Source organism: Pelophylax lessonae, assembly GCF_965119305.1.
Source record: "Pelophylax lessonae genome assembly, chromosome: 5".
NCBI classification, from domain to species: domain Eukaryota; kingdom Metazoa; phylum Chordata; class Amphibia; order Anura; family Ranidae; genus Pelophylax; species Pelophylax lessonae.
In genome coordinates this window covers 74,565,886-74,589,144 of record NC_138772.1, presented here as the reverse complement: position 1 = coordinate 74,589,144, position 23,259 = coordinate 74,565,886, and the positions used below count along the sequence as shown (strand labels likewise).

The following is a 23,259-nucleotide window of genomic DNA, read 5'->3' as shown; positions in this document are numbered from 1 at the left end:
TATATATATATATGTATGTGTATATTTTTTATATATAATATATATATATATAAATATATACATTTTTTTTTTTTTTTTTAGCAGAGACCGTAGAGAATAAAATGGAGATTGTTGCAATATTTTTTATCACACCATATTTACGCAGCGGTCTTACAAATGCAATTTTTTGGGAAAATTTTCACTTTTTTAAATTAAAAAATAAAAAAAACAGTAAAGTTAGCTCAATTTTTTTCTATAATGTGAAAGATAATGTTACGCCGATTAAATAGATACCCAACATGTCATGCCTCAATATTGTGCACGCTCGTGGAATGCCGACAAACATTGGTACTTAAAAGTCCCCATAGGCTACGCTTTAAAAGTTTCTACAGGTCACCAGCTTAGAGTTACAGAGGAGGTCAAATTATTGCGCTCGCTCTAACGATCGCGGCGATACCTCACATGTGTGGGTGGGACTTGCGTATGAGCACGCTTCTGCGCGTGAGCTAATGGGGACAGGGTGATTTAATTAATTATTTTTTCCTATTTATTTTATTTATTATTTTTACAGTTTAAAAAAAATATATTTTTTTGATCATTTTTATTCCTATTATAAGGAATGTAAACATCCCTTGTAAGAGAAATAAGCATGACAGGACCTCTTTATTGTGAGATCTGGAGTCAAAAAGACCTCAGACCTTACAACTACACTAAAAAAAAATAAAAAAAATTGCAGAAAAAAAATTGGCTCTTTAAACCGGTTGCTCCAAGACCATAGAGTCGAGTGGGGGCCGCTGCCGGCGGGTCTGGCAAGCGGGGAAAACTACTGGGATGTGGCGGGAGGGGGGGCACCTCTTCCGCCGCACTGTAAGGGTAAACCCGTGGCGAATCTGCCACTGGGACCACCCTTATCTGAAAGAGGACCGCCGCCGTTTGGAAAAATAAAAGCTACCTGCTGCCATAACCCCAGTATTTAGCTTCAAAGTACCGATGTAAATCGGCGGTCGGTCGGTAAGTGGTTAAAGCGTAACTCCACTTTTGTTGAGGAAAAAAACATTCCCCTCTGGGTGATCTCTGTACATTGCAAGTATTTTAACAAACTTTGTTGCAGATTTCTACCTTTTGTTATTTTGAAGAAATCACTGTTTGTTCCTCTGTGCTTAGTGGGTCTAATGGGAGTGGTTTCATAATTATCTGTCAGCTGTGCAGCTGCAGAGCACTAATAAGGGAAGCTGCTGGGCCTGCATCCCTTTAGACATGTTCCTATTGGGAGTATCTCACCAAAAATTACATTTTTGTTGCAGGGGATGCCAGAAATCTGACTTGTATCTTAGGCAGACTTCTGGGGAAATCAGTGAGCCAATCACACAAGCAGGAAATGATATTTCTGGGGTGTGGTCAGTATACATTCTGTGTACAGAACAGCTCCAGGCGGCCATATTGCATTGCATTTTCTGAAAATTACAACAGCTGCAGGTTGAAAAGGAAAGGTAATTTTTAATAACATTTAATTTAGAATAAGATTTGTGTCGCAATTGTATGCGCTATATTGTTTTTTCTTTATTTGCTATTTTTTTCTCCATTTTTTTTGTCTATATTGTAGAAATTGACTGCTCACAGAATTAAGGCAATGTACAGCAATGGCACCACATATGTTGCAGGTCATACACTTCTTTAGGCAGAAGAGGGTGCTGTTTATCCACAAGGCACTTTCCAATAGTAATATATCAGACATTTATAGACCACAGGTTCCCTGGGAGGGGCTATGATACTGCTTGTTCACACTATGATACCTAATGTCCTTGCAGATATCCAACTGCAAGTGGAAGCCTGTTCCAGGATGCTGACAAAGGAAACACCCTGTAAGGGGAAACCTACTATTTCCATCCTCAGCTCGTACCTCTCCCTAATGCTACTCCTACTCTCTCCCTAATCAGAGAGGGGCTCTGCCCCTATCTTACTCCACATGGGGCAGAATCTCCTATTTATATATTTCTGCATTATTATGGCTGCCTAAATCCCACAGGATTTCTGTATTCAACAAGATAAGCTGTCCTCCCCATGATGGCTGCCTGGAACCCATAGCAGGAATCAATTAACCATTTGCCCACTGCGCTATAGCCGAAAGACAGCTACAGCGTGGTTGTCCAGTTCTGGGAGCGCATCAATAGACGTCGTCACAGAACCCCGCCCCCTGTGTTGTGCATCGGGCGCACTCTGTCCTTTGAACACAGCTTATCACAGATCGGGGTAAAGGGCCAATCACACTGGCCTTTTACCATGTGATCAGCTGTGTCAGTGACCTGATTATCAGTGCAGCCCCATCAGTGCAAACAAGTGCACATTAGTGCAGCCAGTACCCATCAATAAAACATCCAGGAAGTAGGACCGCACTCAAGGCAAAATTGAAAAAAAAAAGTGAAGAAAGTTGCCGAAGCATACATGCATCGATTCGATGACAGCATCGATACATGTATGCTTCGGCAACTTCCTTCACTTTTTTATTCACTTGGGTTTTTTTGTCACTAGAAATTAACTGTTTAGTCTTTAGATACATTGTTATGTATATATTCCTATACGACATGTTTTTACAAGTATGTTCTTTGTAACTAATTTAGGGCTCTTTCACACGGGCGATCCGATCAGATCCCCCTGTCAGTTTTTTTAGGCGGATCTGATCGGATCCTCCATGCAGCTCTATGGGGCAGCGGATGTCAGCGGAGACACCTCCGCTGACACCCGCTGCCATCTGCATCCGATCCTGTCCGTGAAATCTGGACGGATGGAAACCCTATTTTTCCATCCGTTCAGTAATCGGATCGGATCGGATGAGAGCGGACAGGCGGTCCGCTCTCATCCGATCCCCCATAGAGGGCAGCGGGGGCTGTGACACCTCCCTCTCCGCTCTGCAAGCGGAGACAGAGCTGTCATCCGCCGGCTCAGCAGGGATTGCGGATCGATCCCCGCTGAGCAACACGGATCGCCTACAGAGGCGGACCGTGTGAAAGAGGCCTTACTGTTTCCTCTTATGAGGTTTTGTGATTATTTGTCTTCAACACAAGACAAAAGGTTTTGCCGGCTCGCCCTTGTGTAATTCTTGAATAATTGGTTCAAGATGTGCTTGATTACACCACCTTAACCACTTAAGCCCCAGAGGATTTGGCTGCTAAACGACCAGGGGGTATTTTGTGATTCGGCACTGCGTGACTTTAATGGACAATTGCGCGGTCGTGCGATGCTGTACCTAAACTAATTTGACGTCCTTTTTTTCCCACAAACAGAGCTTTCTTTTGGTGGTATTTGATCACCTGTGCGTTTTTTTTTTTTGATCATGCGCTATAAACAAAAAAAGAGCGTCAATTTTGCAAAAATAATATTTTTCACATTTTTTTATATGAAATTCCCCCCCAAAAAATGTAAAAATCAAAATTTTTTAACATTTTCGGCCAATTTGTTTTATGCTACATATGTTTGGTAAAAAAAATCGCAAAAAGCGTATTTTTTTTTTAAAGTTATCGCGTTTACTAACAAAGGGAAAGATTTTTGTCATTTTTGTTGTTGTTTTTTTTTTTTAACGCGTAATGGCGGCGATCTGCGATTTTTTTTTTTTGCGGTACTGCGACATTGCAGCGGACAGATCGGACCCTTGACTGACATTTTTGACACTTTTGGGGTTACCAGTGACATTTCTACAGTAATCAGTGCTATACATATGCACTGTTACTGTAAAAATACACTGGTAGTGAAGGGGTTAAATTTATTTGAGAGGGAGGGGCTGTGTGTGTCCCTAGGGGCGTGACTCTTACTGTGAGCTGTAGGGACACTGATCAACGGTTCTACATTGTAGAACTGTGTGATCAGTGTTTTTACACCGAGGAGAATGACAGGCAGCTTGTTTACACAAGCCACCTGCCTTTCTCCCTCTCCCCCGACGATCGCCGAGTGACCTCGGGTCCGCCGGTCACACGCGCGGGGGGGGGGGGGTCCGTGACCGCGCCTCCGCGGGCGCTCGCTCCCCAGAGCCTCACAGGCTAGCGACGTAGACCTACGTCGCTCTGCCTGTGAGGGGCTGACTGCCGCAGTAAATATACTGTGAGCAGTCGGCAAGCGGTTAACATCACCTGTTTGTTCATCTACAAGGGCTAGCCGATTACCGTTGTCTTGTTCTGTGGTTATGAGTAAGCGATCATTCGTATCGTGAAACGCGTCAACCTGACATGTCTGTCATGCACTGTCTGTACGAATTTATCTATGAGGAATAAAGGACACCATTGATTTCAATTTTGCCTTGAGTGCGGTCCCACTTCTTGGATGTTTTATTATTGCGGATGACGGATCTGACCTGCACCAGGCTCATCACTACACCTTGAGCGGCTTTCCTTTGTTTGACTTCATTTAGTACCCATCAATACAGCCTTATCAGTGCACATCAGTGAAGAAGGAAAATTACTTATTTGCAAAATTTTATAACCGAAACTAAGAAAACATTTTTTTTTTTGGGGGGGGTGGTCTTTTTAGTTTGTTTAGCAAAAAATAAAAAACCCAGTGGTGATTAAATATCACCAACAGACAGCTCTATCTGTCTCAAAAATTGATAAAGATTTCATATGGGTATATTGTTGTATGACTGAGTAATTGTCATTCAAAGTGTGAGAGCACTGAAAGATGAAAATTGGCCTGGTCAGGAAGGGGGTAAATGTGCCTGGTAGGCAAGTGGTTAATGACAGTATATACTCCAAACTAAAGATGGCCACAGCACAGTGCCACCTTCAGGTAGGAGGATATACTGCAACCTCCACCTGCTTGCAAATGCTTCAGAGCAATCAGCGCTGGCAAATGTAACACTGAACTTCTTTAAATATGGTGAATAGAGAACTGTAATTTCCATGGAAGAAAAAGAAATCTGGCTGTTGGGCAAACAGGGTACTCAGTTTACTTAACTCCATTGACAAATACACTTTACTATACATTTTATAAACATGGAAAATTACCAAAAGGCATTTGGAGGTGAATGATCAGACAGTCGATCACTCGCCCCTTTACCATCATGCTCTCAAGGAGAAAATCAAGCTAGGTGCCCAAACTCTATTGCAGGCCCCTTTCACACTTGTGCGACTTCAAAGTGGCGCAATCTTACCGTGATTTTGAGGCGACTTTTTGCCGCGATTTTGATGCGAGTTTGACTGGGCTTATGTCTTTTACTCAAAACACATCAAAATCGTGCAGGGACTACTTTGAAGTCGGTGCGACTTCAAGTCGCACAGATATGAATGGGGCTCATTGAAAATAATGAAGAACGACTTGTCATGCGATTTTGCAGTTCCAAATTGCATGACAAGTCGCACAAGTGTGAAAGGGGACTAATTCGTTATATCAACTTAATGAGACGTCAAATGACCCGTTCCTTGGCTTCCTCACATTGTCCAACTGCAATAATCTGTCAGTTAAAAATAAAGGCAGATGCTAGTCTGCATTGTGGAAAACATCATCATTGTCTCCCATTTTGGTGTTCTTCCTAAGGCAGGAGGCACCTGACCAGTAAAGGTTTTCCATTGGTCTAAGGTTCTTTACAGTGGATTACTCCCTCTGTCCTAGCTGATCTAGTGCAGATGCCAAGAAAGGGCTCATCCTCACCATAAATTGTCAACACATCCAGAGAAATACAACCAGTAACACTCTGAAAGGTCCAAGACTTGTAAAACTTTAATATTCCAGGATAGGAGAAGTACAGCCTGGGATTTCCACTGATGCGTTTCACCCACTACTAGCCTTAATGGTAGAGATCTTGGCTATTAAGTCCAGTGGTGGGTAAAACAAATCAGAGGAGTAGGGCCCCAGGCAGGTGTTTTAGAAGTTTGTGCTGAAATAATAAAGTTTTACAAGCACTGGATGTTACAGTGTACAGTCGACTGTTTATCTCTGGATGTGTCGGCAAGTGTCACCTGAGCCAAGACATGTTTGTTGAATAAAATCAATAGGTTTTCTAGGGTCAGGGTTCTCTCTCCTACTATATCTTGTTGTTTCTGTATATGTTTTTGCTATACAACCATGTACACTGGTCAGAAGCATTTTATGTATTTGTATTGTCTGGAATCTTCCATCCCCCATGAGGGAGGGATGTGTTGGAGCTGGAGAGAGTCCAGAGAAGGGCAACTAAACTGATTAGGGGATTGGAGGACCTTAACCGCTTGCCGACCGCCGCAAGTAGATATACTGCGGCGGTCAGCCCCTCACAGGCAGAGTGACGTAGGGGTACGTCACTAGCCTGTGAGGCTCTGGGGAGCGAGCGCGCGCTGCCGGCGGCGCGCTCCCGCGCGGTCACGGACCCCCCCGCGCGTGTGACAGGCGGACCCGATGTCCGCCGGTCACTCTGCGATCGTCGGGGGAGAGGGAGAAAGTCAGGCGGCTAGTGTAAACAAGCCGCCTGTCATTCTCCCCTGTGTAGAAACACTGATCATACGGTTCTACTATGTAGGACCGTTGATCAGTGTTCCTACAGCTCAAGCCACAGCCAATCACAGTTAGAATCACGCCCCTAGGGACACACATAACCCCTCCCTCTCAAATAAAGTTAACCCCTTCACTGCCAGTGTAATTTTACAGTAACAGTGCATATATATAGCACTGATTACTGTAGAAATGTCACTGGTAACCCCAAAAGTGTCAAAAATGTCAGTCAAGGGTCCGATCTGTCCGCCCCAATGTCGCAGTACCGGAAAAAAATCGCAGATCGCCGCCATTACGCGTTAAAAAAAAATCAACAAAAATGACAAAAATCTTTCCATTTGTTAGTAAACGCAATAACTTTTGCGCAAACCAATCAAAATACGCTTTTTGCTATTTTTTTTTTTTTTTTTACCAATCATATGTAGCATAAAACAAATTGGCCGAAAATGTTAAAAAATTCTGATTTTTACTTTTTTTGGGGGGGGAATTTCATATAAAAAAATGTGAAAAATATTGTTATTTTTGCAAAATTGACGCTCTTTTTTTGTTTATAGCGCGTGATCAAAAAATCGCACAGGTGATCAAATACCACCAAAAGAAAGCTCTGTTTGTGGGAAAAAAGGACGTCAAATTTGTTTAGGTACAGCGTCGCATGACCACGCAATTGTCCGTTAAAGTCACGCAGTGCCGAATCGCAAAATACCCCCTGGTCTTTTAGCAGCCAAATCCTCCGGGGCTTAAGTGGTTAACTATGAAGAGCGTCTGCAATCACTTGATTTATTCTCCCTGGAGAAGAGACGCCTGAGGGAGGACATGATAGCAATTTATAAATATCTTAATGGGGAACTCAGCTTAGAAAAAAAGCTGTTCATTCGAAGGGATTGCATGAGGACTCGAGGACATACAATGCGATTAGAGGAGAAGCGTTTTAACCTCAGGCAACGAGGAGGGTTCTTTACTGTTAGGGCTACAAGATTGTGGAATTCTCTACCACAAGAGGTGGTTTCTGCGGGTAGTATGGTGGCTTTCAAAAGACTCTTAGACTTACATCTCAAGGATCAGGACATTAAGGGCTATGTGAGATGATTACAGCCACACACACCTACACAGGTTGAACTGGATGGACTATTGTCTTTATTTAGCCTCACCTACTATGTAACTATGTAATGAAGATGCACAAGGGCAAAAATGCTTGAAGTCCCACTTGACTGACAACCATGGCTCCCTCCATAGATACAGTAAAGTAAGTGAGCATAGCCACATAGGATGTGTGTTATTCAGAGGAACAACAGGTGACAATAAAGGGAATTGTGCCTGATAAAGGAAAAATAAGGAAGCCATCACATCTTAAGACTGTTACGTGTAATATATAATATTTTTGTCCTAGGGTTTATATACATTTTTAGCAGGATTTCATGGAACCTTAGGGTTCCTCCTGAGGTTGCTAGGGGTTCTTTGAGAAATGGGAAATTTCTGCCTCTCAGATAAGTTTCCAATGACACCATTGTTCCTTTTAGCTATCTATAAGGGGGTAATTCTTCCCAATGATGACCAGAGTAAGGAGAATTCTTCCCACTGACTGTCCCACTAATGTGTCATGAGTTGTAGATTCTTAATTTTTAGCAGGGGTCCCCAGAGACCAGAAAGTTATTTCTAGGGTTCCTCTGTGTTGAAAAGGTTAAGACTGCTTTAAAGTGACAGATAAAGATCAAACACATTAAAAGTACAATTACAAACACTAAGGGGTCTATTTCCATATGTTGTACACAACTTTCACCCAAGATTAGACGAAATATAATTAGAAAATGTATAAATTATAGGTGTAAATTATAAAAGCTGTGTGAAATTTGCAAAAAAAAAAAAAATTGCAAATAGACCTCATCCCTGGAAGAAATCTGGAAAAAAAAGAGAAAATTTGTTTCTTTTGTTCAGGTAAATTTGGAATAGGAAGCTCAACAAAAGAATCAGCAATTATGCAGCAAACGTTTCCATTTATATCCCCCTGCTCATCCCTTCTCTGGGTACATTGTTTTCAGCATGTAGACGAAACTGATACAGTTGCTAAAAAGTGATGAACTCCATACAGTTTAAGTGCCAGTTCACATATATGCGATGCGGGAACCCTGCAAATCCACTGCAGGTTCCCTCATTGCACTCAAACTCGCAGGCAGTTCACACTGCCATATGCGAATCGCTGGGGGTGTCAATACAAAGTTAATGACACCCCCAGATCAGTTCGCCTATCGCAGTGCGAACTGTCAGTTCGGACATGAATCGGATTGCATAGGGGTGAACACCCATGCGATCAGATTCTGGTGTGGACCAAAAAAAGGGTCCTGTGTGACTATGATCCAAATGCGATGCGAATTCAACCATACAATCTGTATGGCTGAATTCGTAACGCACAGACATCGCATGTGATTTGCAGAGCAGTGCGCTCCGAATCACATGCGATGTCTGACATCTCTGAAGTGTGAACCGGCACTAAAGTCAATGAAATCAAATCATATGACATCTAAAAGACCAGAAGGCAGTGTAGTTCCACCATCTCTGGGGATCCCCAGTCTTGTCTGGAAATGTTTCTCACCTCGGCTCTGGCATCCGCATCACACCCCACGGCAGCCACTGTGAGCACTGCTTTACTCTGCACCAGACTGCTGGAGGACTGCAATGGGTCCACCAAAGCGTTCATGACACCCTGAGCTTGTAGAGTGAGCCGAAGAGACTCTTGTGCAGCCATGTTGATGAGAACTGTGCAGGTGTTAGTAACCACTCCATCCCTTTTATCAGACAGCAGATGAATTATCGCTGCAACTCCATCTGCCTCGGCAACTTTGCTGGGTAAAAGAGAAAACAATAAATACATTTAGGCATAACAAATGAAAAATTTCAAATGAATCCTATAGGAAAAAAAGTTTGAATGGAGCTGAAGTGGTCTCTCTGTGTTTGCATAGGTTTACATAGACATACTGTAGTGGCAGCTTAACTGGCCCCTGTTTAAATTGGCCCTAGTGTTTGTATGTATGTGAGTTAAGAACCTTAGAGCAATATTTCTCAAACTTTTTTTAGTTGAGGCACCCTTTAAAATTAAAATTATGCAGATGTCCGAATGGTTCCTGCCTTCTACTCCGATGTTTCCTTGATGTTCAGATGTATTTCAATTCGTTGCTCTTGTTGATTGTGTATGCCTTTTTCTCCTTAATAAATATTGAATTTGTTAAATTAAAAATATGGACATTCTCTGGGCACCCCATTCTAAAATGTAAAAAAATTTTTTTTTAACTTAATATTTTTAACTTTTACATAATGAAGCAACATCCACACCTAGGACACCCAAGATTAGAGGTGATTTATTCTTCCAAAGCAAATACACTTTTGCGCACTGGTAATGACTAGTATTCCCTGTGACCCATGGATTGTCTGGTGTACTGCTCAGCAGAGTGGATTTGATTTAAATCAAGTAGATTTAAATCACAATTTAAATTGCTAGTAAAAAGGCTTGATTTAAATCAACATGATTTAAATCAAAATTTAAAGGGCAACTGTCATCTCTGTCTTGCAGCACCTCTTCCTCTGACCCGCTGTTGACTCACCAACAGTCCCATTCATTTTAATAGGACGGCTGATGATGCGAAAGTGACACAACAAGGTGATGGACATGGCGGCAGCGGGTGAGTGAATGTCTGCGAACAGGCGCTGCCATGATGAATCTGAAATGACAGGTGCTCTTAAAAAGTAAGGACGCATTCTTACTGGTAGTGTGAAATTGTGTGAATGCATCAATGCAGTGCATTATATCTCAGATTGCGGAGCTTGGATTCATTGAATGAGTTTACCAAAAATGTAAATTTTGCAGAACTTACAGCCTCATGATGCATAACTGAGCTCCATTTCATGCTGAATAAACTAAATTATTATTGTATCTTAAATAGAAAAAAATTATCTTTGGATAGATTTTTACTCCAAAAGTATTTTATTTATTAAAAAAATCTGGATTTAAAGCATTTTATTTTTAAAAAAAATGTATAAAAAAAACAAAAAAAATCTGGATTTAAATGAAAAAAAAAAGAATCTGAATATTTATTTTTTATTATTATTATTATTATTATTATTATTATTATTATTATTTTTAAATCATCGATTTTATCCAAACAAACACTCCACTCTCCTGCGCTTGAAGGTAGGCCTCAGGCAAAGAGGTTCTCAGGGCTTAAATTATAGTTTTCCAAGATAACGCTTGCCTTGCTGCCTTCCCAAGACTGGATGAGCTAAAAACAAGAAAGAAAGAAAACAAAAGGCGCACCGGCCTAGCGCATTACCTCAAAAAAAATTTAGCTAGTCGCTGCAAGGACTTCATTACTGTGATGCGACTATTCAGATGCTGTAACAACATTGTTGATATGTTTTTATGATATCTTCATTTGTGAGTATGGAATTGTACTTTTATTAAATCAATTTTTTGCAGTTAATGCACTAGGCCGGTGCGCCCTCTGTTTTTTCTTTCTTGTTTTTATCGATTTTATCCACCCTGCTCCTCAGGCTCGATCAGTATGGGGATTAGTGTGGGTGATGCTGCATCCACTGCAGGAGGGCCAGCAAGGGATGGAGCTTGTCCCGTGCCCTGTTGTCAGTGGAAGGAAGAGAGGAAAGGTCCCTGGTGCCGCACATCCACAGAGTCCTATGGTGCTATGGGAGAGAGACAACCTCAGCCACGCGGCCTCTGTTCCTTCCACTGACTAGTATTCCAATGTTTCTCTTCTCCCTCAATTTCTCTCCATCAGTCAGCTAATGTGACCCCAGTGCTGAAGGAGAGGGGCACATGGAGGGTCAAACAAGGAGGCTGTGGAGGCAACAGACATCCTCTTTATTAACGGATGTCAGTGGTGTCTAGAAAGTCGTAATGGTGCACAATGAAAACCTGTGGCTTTGTGTAACTAAAAGGCAGGCTTTATCCACCTGCTGGCTTCTATACAAGTTTTGATCAAATTTTAGGCAAGGCAAAATGCAGGACAAAGGCTGCCTTAGATTATAAACTCCTTGAGGGCAGGGACTGGTGTGAATGTACAATATGTAACCTGCTGCCTAAAACTGTTGGCACTATAGAAATACCTGTAATAATTAATTTGAAATGTCAAAGTGGCATTTTCATTTATTCTTTTGCATTGCAGTTCAGTGCAGTTTGGATGGCGACTTCAGGTGAATTCCACTGCGTTGCAAAGCGATGCAGAATGTCTGTATTTTTCTGCAACAGACCTGAATGCAGTGTTGTAGTGTGAACATAAAAAACAACTATGCCCCTAACTGGTGTTCATCAAGTGCAGAAAAACATAATGCGATTGGTCCCTAAAATACCAGAGTTTCTCAACTACAATGGGACTAACAATGCAAAACAGGGCACATGCCCACCTGGAGGATGGAGATAGCCTGATCCTCAACTTGCAGGAGATTTACCCCCCTAATGATCAGGCCACATTTTGCGATACGGCACTGCGTTACTTACAATGACATTCGCAGTTTCGCACACACCCGCACCCAAATAGAATTTGTCCTTTTTTCCCCACAAATAGAGCTTTCTTTTGGTGGTATTTGATCACCACTGCATTTATTGTTTGCGCTACAAACAATAAAAGACCGACAATTTAAAATGTGTATATATATATATTTTACTTACTGCTATAAAACGTCTAGTAAAAAAAAATGTAAAAAATGTAATTTCTTCATACATTTAGGCCAATATGTCTTCTGCTGCATATTTTTGATTAAAAAACAAAAATTAAAAATCTTAATAAGCGCATATTGATTGGTTTACATGAACGTTATAGTGTCTACAAATGATGGGATACATTTATGGAATAATTATTTATTGTATAATGATGGCAATCAGCAACTTATAGCAGGACTGCGATATTGTAGTGGACAATCGGACACTAACTGACACTTTGCAAAAACCAGTGACACTAATACAGTGATCAGTGTTAAAAATATTCACTGTCACTGTACTAATGACACCAGCTGGGAAGTGGTTAAACATCTAGGGCGATCAAAGGGTTAACTGTGTGCCTAGCCAGTGTTTTTGTGTACACTGTATGCTGCTATTACTAGGGGAAGAGATGGGTTGTAGTCCCTGCTTTGAAGAGACACAGAAAACATACCCCCCCCCCCCCCTGTCAGAACTGAGATTTGCCTTGTTTACATAGGCAGATCTCAGTTCTCTGTGTATTGCCGACGACTGGTGGGTGCTGGAGGACATCGAGTGCCCAGCACCCGCAAATTGGCTTCTGTGGTGAATATTCACAGCAGAAGTGGCATGCCACCAGTGTGTGTGCCCCCTGCAGGCGGAAGTGCAGAATCACGTATATATACGTGATTCTGTACAGGACAGCCACCCTGTAGTAGAAAAACGACTATGGGGCGGACGTTAAGTGGTTAAGACAGAACTAAAGGAAAAGCCTTTTTTGCCCCCCCCCCCATTTTGCATACAGTAAGGGAGGGTTATAACCCCTGGCAAGTTTTTTTTTTTTTTTTTTTTTGCCATCTGAGTCATGCTGAGGAGATTTCCCTTTTACTTCCTATCCCATAGACAAAACAGAAAGTGAGAGAAAAGCCCTTCAAAGTTGTCACCAGGGCCTTTAGAACTAGTGTAACTCCTAGACTGGTGTCCTCTAAATTTTACCTTCTATTCCTGTTCTGGGGGCAACTCAAAATTTGGGATTTTCATTCACTTTCAGTGATAACATAAAAAGAAAAACAGGACCAAGAGAGGGTGAATGTCCCTAACAGGAGCACAGACAGCCATAAAAACCTCAAAAACAAATAAGGGAAGGTGAAAACCCCTGGTGCATTACCCGAGTAAAAAGGTATTTAATAAAATCAAAGGAAGTCAATAAAATGCATACTCCTAAAAGTGCAGAGGTGTACAGCATATAAAAGGAAGGATACAATGAAGTAGAAAGTGCAAGTGCAGTGGATGCGACTTTTCGGCTGGAAGAACTCACCTTTATTGCCCGAGACAAGCTGGACCGCTTTCAATCTATTTGGTACTCATGGTCCACCTTTAAAACCTCCCCGGTTTATATCTCTTTAATCACAAATGGCACTTCCAATACTGCCCCACCCAATTCATATGTATAGGCTTAAACTTTAGTAGCTCGTGGTCTACCTACCCCCTTCCTTCCCCTTCCCCCCGCCCTTCTTATCTCCTCCTTTTCTTTTTCTCTTTCTTCTGCTTTTCCTCCGACATGGTTTACGCTTCTCTGCTCATACTGATTATGGTCTGATTGCTCGTCTCGAGTTAGAGCTGTGCAGGATATGATGTATGCATTCGCGTTCTATAGTACTCTCTGGCACTGCATGGCAAATGTTGGTCATTTGTACTCCTATTGTTATGACTTTATAGCTTTCCCGCAATTTGCTGTGTCGGATTGTGTTGTTTATGTTCTGTTTAACTATTTTCAATAAAAACAAGTTAAACAAAAAAAGAAAGTGCAAGTGTTTCTACAACCTCACATTAAGTACGTGGACGTGTTTCGGGGGTTGCACCACCTTTTTCAGAGCTGTGCTGACCCAGGGAAATGCCTTTTTACTCGAGTAATGCACCAGGGGTTTGCGCCTTCCCTTTTTTGTAGTTCCACACTGGAAACCCCTATTTCGGGAGGGCTGCATCCACCGGGCATTAGACCGTGTATGTGATGTCACTGTTTTGGCCATCCCTTTGATGAGGACCACTAAGCGCAAGGGAGTATTTGGCTGTCTTTTCTAGCCATAAACCTGACGGGTTTTAAATTCCTCTCCACTCTTTTCAAAACTAAAGCCGGCCATAGATGGTTCGAATCTCAGCAGGAACCGGCCGACATTCGAACCATGTATGGGCAGGCTGAATGTACCCAAGTTGGACGAGCGATCATTTGGATACATTCAGCCTGTTGGATTTTACATGCTGCTATAGCCGCTTGCAATAATCTCTGTGTTGATGGGGATGGCTTCCCCTGCCCCAGAGCACAATGGCTCCTCAAAAGGGATTCCCTCATCAACACTGACTGTAACCTGTGGTTGCAGGGAAGAAAATCGCTCTGTCTATGATCTAGTACACACGGGCCCAATGTCGGGCGGCATCAGCCGGTTCAACAGAAACTGGTCAACATTCGGCCCACGTGTACATGACCGAAAAAGGTCTGCTGATCGGCTCCGGATCAGTGCTCTTAGCCAGTGGCTGAGAGCGCTGACTAAAGTGTTCTGGGGGGGGGGGGGCATGCGCCCCCCTGCCAGAACACAATAGAACAGCATGGGAGATAGCTGTACTGACATCAGATAGTTAGTACAGCGGCTCCTCCTGATCTGTCAGTTTTGTTTTCGTTCAGCCCTGCTGGGTTGAACAGAAAAAAAACTACTGGAGTGTATGAGGCTTAAGACCAGTTTCACACTGCTGAGCTGCAGTTTGGCTGCAGTGTGGGTGTACCCGAGGTTTTCAGAGACTTTCTATTAGGTTGCACGTTTTTGCCACATTTTCTGAAAGTGCACTAAAGATGCAGCATGCAGGACTCTGGGTGCGCCTTAATCACTTGCTGACCGCCCGCCACAGATATACTGTGGCAAACTGGCCCAGCTGCGGGAGCGCTCCTGGAAACAAGCGTGTGCCTCCAGAGGCTTGCCTGCCCCCACTAGGCAGCAGGAATGCCGATCCACCCGGGCACCCGCAATCGCTTTCCATTGAGAGAGAACGACAGTCTGTTGTTATAAACATAGCTGACCTTTGTTTTCTCTGAAATGAACACAGAGACCTGTGATCCTTCTATATAGGATCACAGGTCTCTGTGTTCATTTCACAAGTCCCTCCCCCATACAGTTAGAAAACACTCCCCTAGGCTCACACTTAACCCTTTGATCGCCCCTGGGTTAACTTCTTCCCTGCCAGTGTCATTATTGCAGTAACAGTGCATATTTTTACTTGGAAAAACTGTATTTAAAACCCGTATTAAATGATAATAAGTGCAATTACTACCTGCAGCAGCTGTACACTTAGATAAAACTAAGAATAAAGAAATTGCAATATTAAAACAGCGCTACCAGGTAGGTATATATAAATGACATAAAGTGCACCTGTGCTAAAAAATTAAATATTCATAAATTCATATAAATGTATAAAGTGCACTACAACATATTGATATAAAAGTGCTCACGTGCAAAAATTATATATGCATAAATTCATATAAGTATATACTAAATGTGCCACATGTATCTTTAAAATCCAAATATATATACAATAAGTAAAAAGTGACAAACTATGTGAAAATTTTGTTAAAAATAATAAGGTGCAGTCCAAAAGAAGTGAATAGTCCACTTAAAGTGCTGATAATCCTCCTCCACACAAAAAAGTGCCCAGTGCTTGCAACAGGCCCTCTTGGGGATCCACTCACCAGATTTTGGCAAATCAAAAGCCTTAAGAATAACAAGCAGACACCTCCAAATCAGCCTCCAACCTCAGATTATGGTGCTATCAAGCCTCGGTGTCCCCAGATGGACAATGGGAATAAGCCTCCAAAGAATTTCTCCGAGATACCTTTGCACACAAACCCTCAGTGTCCAGTTTGTTGTATGGAAAACTTTTACATTACTTCCTGGGCAGACCTTAAGTTGTGAAAAGAGTAAGGCACTTTTTTGTGTGGAGGAGGATTATCAGCACTTTAAGTGGACTATTCACTTCTTTTGGACTGCACCTTATTATTTTTAACAAACTTTTTCACATAGTTTGTCACTTTTTACTTATTGTATATATATTTAGATTTTAAAGATACATGTGGCACATTTAGCCCCCATTCACACTAAGGCCCCGTTCACATCGGGGCGACGCTACTTCGCACCGCAACCTCCGAGGTCGCGGTGCGAGCAGCGCGCTGCGACCTCGGAGCGGCCGCCACGGACTTGATAACATTGAAGTCTATGGCGGTCACCTCCGGGTCGCCCCAAAGAAGCTCCGGACCCTTTTTCTAAGTCGGAGCGACTTGTGTCGGGAAGCTGCGGACCCGTTCTAATAGGAGCGACACAAGTCGCTCCGACTTAGAAAAAGGGTCCGGAGCTTCTTTGGGGCGACCAGGAGGCGACCGCCATAGACTTCAATGTTATGAAGTCCGTGGCGGCCGCTCCGAGGTCGCGGCGCGCTGCTCGCACCGCGACCTCGGAGGTCGCGGTGCGAAGTAGCGTCGCCCCTATGTGAACAGGGCCTTAGTATATACTTATATGAATCTATGCATATATAATTTTTGCACGTGAGCACTTTTATATCAATATGTTGTAGTGCACTTTATATATTTATATGAATTTATGAAAATTAAATTTTTTAGCACAGATGCACTTTATGTCATTTATATATACCTACCTGGTAGCGCTGTTTTAACAGTGCATGTTTTTACTGTAGTAATGTCAACAATGTCAGTTAGAGGTCCGATCTGTCCGCAACAATGTCGCAGTCCCGCTAAAAATCGCAGATCGCCGCCCATACTAGTAAAAAAAAAAATAAATAAAAATTACATAAAACTTTCCTAGTTTGTAGATGCAATAACGTTTGCACAAACCAATCAATATACACTTATTGGGATTTTTTTAACCAAAAATATGTAGCAGAATACAAGTTGGCCTTAAGGGATGAAAAAAATAGATTTTCAAATTTTTTTTGGGAATGTTATACAGCAGAAATTGAAGAATATTGTTTTTTTTCTTCAGAATTGTCGCTATTTTTTGTTTATAGCGCAATAAATAAAAATCCCACAGGTGATCAAATGCCACCAAAAGAAAGCTCTATTTGTGGGAAAAAAAGGACATCAATTTTATGCACGTACAGTGTCGCACCACCGCGCAATTGTCTGTTATCGCAGAGCCAAAAAAAGGCCTTGTCATTAAGGGGGCAAATCCTGGTCCAGAAGTGGTTACAAAAACAGGCCAAAAATGCAAGAGTTAATATAAAGTCTATGGGAAGCAGCAAGTTAACTGCACAAAAACCGAAGGTACGATCACGGTAAAAGCCAGCTGTTTGTCCCTTTAAAAAGAAAGACGGAAAAACATTCTTTGCAGAAATCCACGGCATATATTAAACACACGACTATCTAAATGAGCAGATTCATCTTCATGCTAAATACAGAATTTGACAAATGATCTGAGCCGATGATAATTAATTTGTGCCGCTGAAATACTATCATTAATCAAAGTGTCCATTCTTGTACGGAACTTAATCCACAATCCCATCTCCAGGTGATACTTGCTAAGAATTCAAATAAACTAGAGTGTTCTAATAAGCGCATATATACTAGATTGTCAAAAGTATTGGGACGCCTGCCTTTACACACACATGAACTTTAATGGCATCCCAGTCTTAAGCCCCGTACACATGTTCCGAATGTCGGCCGAACGATCGGCCGTCTTTTGTCCGGTGCTGTCCTGTCGGCTGAAAACTGCAAAAGACTGCACACGAATTTTGTCGGCCAACAACAGCCGACTGCAGAAGTGATGTCATGTGATGGTTAACTTTCCTTGTCTTTTTTCTTTTCTGAGCATGCCCAGTCTTGCTAATCGGCTGTTTGTCGGCCAAATTCTGTACTGACTGGCGAACAATCGGCCGTTCTGGTGTTGGCCAGCAAAAATTTTAATGCCTGCACAACAGATTCTGTTCGGCCGAAAAGTCGCTGTCGGTTGTCGGAAGCATCATACTAACAAGCCGACAATCGGCCGATCGTTCGGCGGCCAAATATTTACGGCCGACAATCGCTACGTGTGTACGGGGCTTTAGTCTGTAGGGTTCAATATTGAGTTGGCCCACCCTTTGCAGCTATAACAGCTTCAACTCTTCTGGGAAGGCTGTCCACAAGGTTTAGGAGTGTGTCTATGGGAATGTTTGACCATTCTACCAGAAGCTCATTTGTGAGGTCAGGCACTGATGTTGGATGAGAAGGCCTGGTTTGCAGTCTCCACTCCGATTCATCCCAAAGGTGTTCTGTTGGGTTGAGATAAGGACCAGGCCAGTCAAGTTCTTCCACCCCAAACACGCTCATCCATGTCTTTATGGACCTTGCTTTGTGCACTGGTGCGCAGTCATGTTGGAACAGGAAGGGGCCATTCCCCAAACTGTTCCCACAAGGTTGGGAGCATGAAATTGTCTAAAATGTCTTGGTATGCTGACACCTTAAGAGTTCCCTTCACTGGAACTAAGGGGCCAAGCCCAACCCCTGAAAAACAACCCCACACCGTAATCCCCCCCTCCACCCAATGATTTGGACCAGTGCACAAAGCAAGGTCCATAAAGACATGGATGAGTGAGTTTGGGGTGGAGAAACTTGACTGGCCTGCACAGAGTCCTGACCTCAACCCGATAGAACATCTTCGGGATGAATTAGAGCACAGAACCCTACAGACTAAGACGAATGGGATACTATTAACCACTTCAGCCCCGCCCACCGCAGTTCTACTGCGGCAGGCAGGCGCTCCTGGGAAAAGTGACATAATACTACGTTGCTCGCTCAGGAGACTGTAGCGACCGCCCCCGCTCATTAGCTGGGGAGCCAGCACGTGTGACCGGTGGCTCCGATGGCCGCCGGCCACTTGCGATCTCCCACAGCAGTGAGAGAAGGACAGATGGCTGATGTAAACACAACCGTCTGTCATTCTCACTAAAGTAATCACAGAGGCTATGCGATCCTGCTATATAGGATCGCATGTCTCTGTGATTACTTCACAAGCCACACCCCTCCACAGTTAGAATCACGCCCCTAGGGACACATTTAACCCCTTGATCGCCAGTACAGTTAACCCCTTCCCTGCCAGTGTCATTTTTATAGTAACAGTGAATATTTTTAGCACTGATTACTGTAATGTCACTGGTACTCCCAAAATTGTCAAAAATGTCAGTCAGGGGTCCGATCTGTCCGCCGCAATGTCGCATTCCCGCAAAAAAAATTGCAGATTGCCGCCATTACTAGTAAAAAAAAAAACAATAAAAATGTAGTTAGTAAACGCAATAACTTTTGCGCAAACCAATCAAAATATGCTTATTGCGGGTTTTTTGACCAAAAATATGTAGCAGAAAACATATTGGCCTAAAATGTTAAAAAATTTAGATTTTTACATATTTCATATAAAAAAATGTGAAAAATATTGTTATTTTTTCAAAATTGTCACTCTTTTTTTGTTTATAGCGCAAAAAATCGCACAGGTGATCTAATACCACCAAAAGAAAGTTCTATTTGTGGGAAAAAAAGGACGTAAATTTCATTTGGGTACAGCGTCGCATGACTGCGCAATTGTCGGTTAAAGTCATGCAGTGCCGAATCGCAAAATATGGCCTGGTCATTGAGCAGCCAAATCCTCCGGGGCTTAAGTGGTTAGAGTTCATGTGTGTGTAAAGGTAGGTGTCCCAATACTTTTGTTAATATAATGTAGATCAGTAAAGGTGTGATAAGAGATGCAGCCAATGTGACAGCCTTGAGAAAAAAAAATGAATTAACAATTGTAGATGGAATTAACCACTTAAAGCGGAGTTCCAGCCATTTACTCACCTGTCCAACGGTCCAGCGATGCGGCCGCCGGAAGCCTCGATCCTCTCCCTCGGCGCCGGCATCACTGCTGTGGGCACCCGGCTGTTACAGTTTGCGGCTTCACAGCCGGGTACCCACTGCGCATGCGCGAGTCGCGCTGCGCGCCGTGATTGGCCGGCAATCTTCTGGGACCTCTGACGTGCCCCAGAAGATTGCAGGGAGGGAGGGGGGAGAGGAGAACTTCCGCTCAGGGCGCCGCGGCGCTCTGAGCGGAAGTGGGAGCGGGTACCTGTCAAAACTAGGTACCCGCTCCCCCCCCCAAAAAATGACATGCCAAATGTGGCATGTCGGGGGGTCAGGACTCCCTAAAGCGGAAGTTCCACTTTTGGGTGGAACTCCGCTTTAAGGACCAGAAGGTTTTACCCCTTAATGGCCAGGCAATTTTTTGCAATACGGTACTGTTATTTTATCTGACAACTGCGTGGTCATGTGATGCTGTACCCAAATAAAATTGATGCCCCTTTTTTACCCACAAATAGAGCTTTCTTTTGGTGTTATTTGATTACCCGTGCGGATTTTATTTTTTTGCGCTATAACCAAAAAAAGAGCAACAATTCTGGAAAAAAAATGTTTTTTACTTTCTACTATAAAATATTCCCAATAAAAAAATAAATAAATAAAAAAATCAAATTTTTTCATCAATTTAGGCCAATATGTATTCTGAGGTCTGCGTGCTGTCCTTGTCTTCATTCCGCACTCAGTAGGTCAGCAGTGGGGACTTTTTACTTCTCTTCAGCAGGAATCCTTTAGGCATGTCTGTGGCAGAAGCGATGCAGCCTTTTTACAGAGCATTAGAATGGCCCGGGGCAATTTCCCCCCTGCCCCAGTCCTCCCCTGCCCCAAGTGCAGGGTGAGTGGCCCCACCCACAACTGTGCTTTAAGTATGAAGTGTCTGCGTTATGGACACTCCAGCCTCAGTACTGCCCCCTCCTGTTTCTCAAAGGTACAGAAATCTGTCTCCCACATTGATGATTGTTGAGCAGAGGAACGATGGAATTTAGAGTTAATTAGCTATGAATTCCAGGGTACGTGTTTAGCCCACAGACCAGCTTTATTGTTCTGTAATTCTAGATTTTCTTAGGGGAAATATTTATTTCCAGCAAACTGGGTTTTTGTGGGATCAAAGTACACACAATGCAATTCTATCCAACAGTAGCCCCTGCCAAGCAGGGCTTAATCTGAAACCGTACTCCTGCTAAGAACTGAATTGTAAGCTTTAAAGTGATTGTAAACCTCTGAAATTAAAAATAAACAAAGCGTATCCTTCTATAGTGTGTACATGCCTCAATCCAGACTCCTAGTGTGATCTCTGTCTGCTCTCTCCTTCCTTTGCTATCTGCATCAGTCAAAATCTGACAGGTTATAGCATCTCCAAGCAGTGCAGGGACAAGGTCATCTAGAGCCCAGGGCAAACATGCAAAACTGCGCCCCCCCCCCCCCCAAGATGTATGAGCATTATGTGTCAGCAAACTTCCCCCCACAAAAACACTGAGCATCTGCACGCTTACCCCTAAGCATAAATTCCCCCTCCTCTAAGTACAAATCCCCCCCCCCGAAGTCCCCCCCCTCTCAGCACAAACATTTGTTCCCCCATCCTCCAAACCCCCCCCCCCCAGCTCAAATGCACCCCTCCAATAAAAAATTCACCCCCTCCTAGCACAAATACTTTACCCCTAAAATTTCCCATACGTGGAAACATCTTCTCCCCCCACTTCAAATTTCCCCCATATCCCCCCTCCTAGCACAAATCTTCTTTCCCCCCTCTCAAACCAAATCCCCCTAAATGACCATTCTTAGGACCCCCTGCAAATTTCCCCCTCCTTGCACAATACCTAACCCCTGCCACCCCCCCCCCAAATTCCCCCTTCCAACAGAAATCCCCCTCTCCTGACCCTGACTCCAAGCACTCATGGGTGACAGGGGCTCTAGCATGCAGTTTTCATTAACAGCCTAAACTGTGCATGTTTCCCTATGAGAGTACATAGAGGGGAGTGTGTCCATTCCCTCCATTCTGGTCTCAGATTACACTCAGGTCCCTGCTCTATGCCATTGCGTCACGTCAGATCCCCACCCCCTGCCTCTGGAACCTAAAAAATGCTGTGTAACCTGAACACTTTGAGCAGCTCTGGAGAGCAGAGGGTTGCAGATAAACAAGTACAACAAGTATTTATTAGTCTCTGTGTATTACCAGAGGCCAGTCACATCACTGGGTACATGTGAGGGATTACAGCCACTTTAATGTAGGTGCTGTTGCAATGTGCAATCAAACATCCATTGTACATAACCTGACATTGTATAACTAAACTGGTGATTATTACTGTGAATGACTCTCCCATTTAAGAATAATACTGGATCTTCTATGGCTGACTCGTTTATAAAGGCACAAACTTTATCCTCATACAAACTTCATCCTTATCATTTCCTATTTATTTATGGCCTAAATGATTCAAAGCATATATGTATGCATGCTTGTCTCAGATCACTGACTCTGAGTCTCTGAAGCACTAAAGCCAGGGGTTCAGGAGGTCAGTAGTAGCAGCCTGTGTATTTTTTTTTTTTTTTTTTGGAAGATTTGTGAAGTGTTATTCTGCCTATCTACCAACAGATGGCAGTAACGTTCTAATTAAAAATATATATATTAAATTTGAAATCTGTAACTCTCAGCTGACTGCAGCATAACTGACTGCTAAGATGAGATCTCGCTGTATTATTCATGTTAAAGGTAATTACAAATTATAATTACCAAAATATAAAAGATGAATCTTAGGCATTTTCCTTTAGCCATGAACTTACAAGACATTTGATGCCTTTGATGAGAACTTCCTATTGTTACTTCTTTCATTCATTTTCAGTGGAAAATTAAAATTATTTTCAAGCCAGGGTCCTGGTGCTCCATATAGATCTCTAGGGTGTCTGTCCATGGTCTGTGATCTCTAGGGTGTCTGTCCATGGTCTGTGATCTCTAGGGTGTCTATCCATAATCTGTGATCTCTAGGGTGTCTATTCATAGTCTGTGATCTCTAGGGTGTCTGTCCATGGTCTGTGACCTCTAGGGTGTCTGTCCATGGTCTGTGATCTCTAGGGTGTCAATCCATGGTCTGTGATCTCTAGGGTGTCTGTCCATGGTCTGTGATCTCTAGGGTGTTTATCCATGGTCTGTAATCTCTAGGGTGTCTGTCCATGGTCTGTGATCTCTAGGGTGTCTGTCCATGGTCTGTGATCTCTAGGGTGTCTATTCATAGTCTGTGATCTCTAG

General features: G+C 42.9%; 1 protein-coding gene across 2 annotated transcripts in view; it reads right to left on the bottom strand.

The window, feature by feature from the left end:
* The window catches only part of ARMC3 (armadillo repeat containing 3), a gene marked incomplete at its 5' end in the record, with an annotated part of 128,636 nt that overhangs the window by 49,317 nt on the left and 56,060 nt on the right, over positions 1–23,259 (bottom strand). For both annotated transcript variants that reach the window (XM_082259096.1, XM_082259097.1), the window contains one exon: positions 9,014–9,263. In XM_082259096.1, the coding sequence (XP_082115222.1) occupies positions 9,014–9,263 (250 nt within the window). The remainder of the gene's footprint in view (positions 1–9,013; positions 9,264–23,259) is intronic.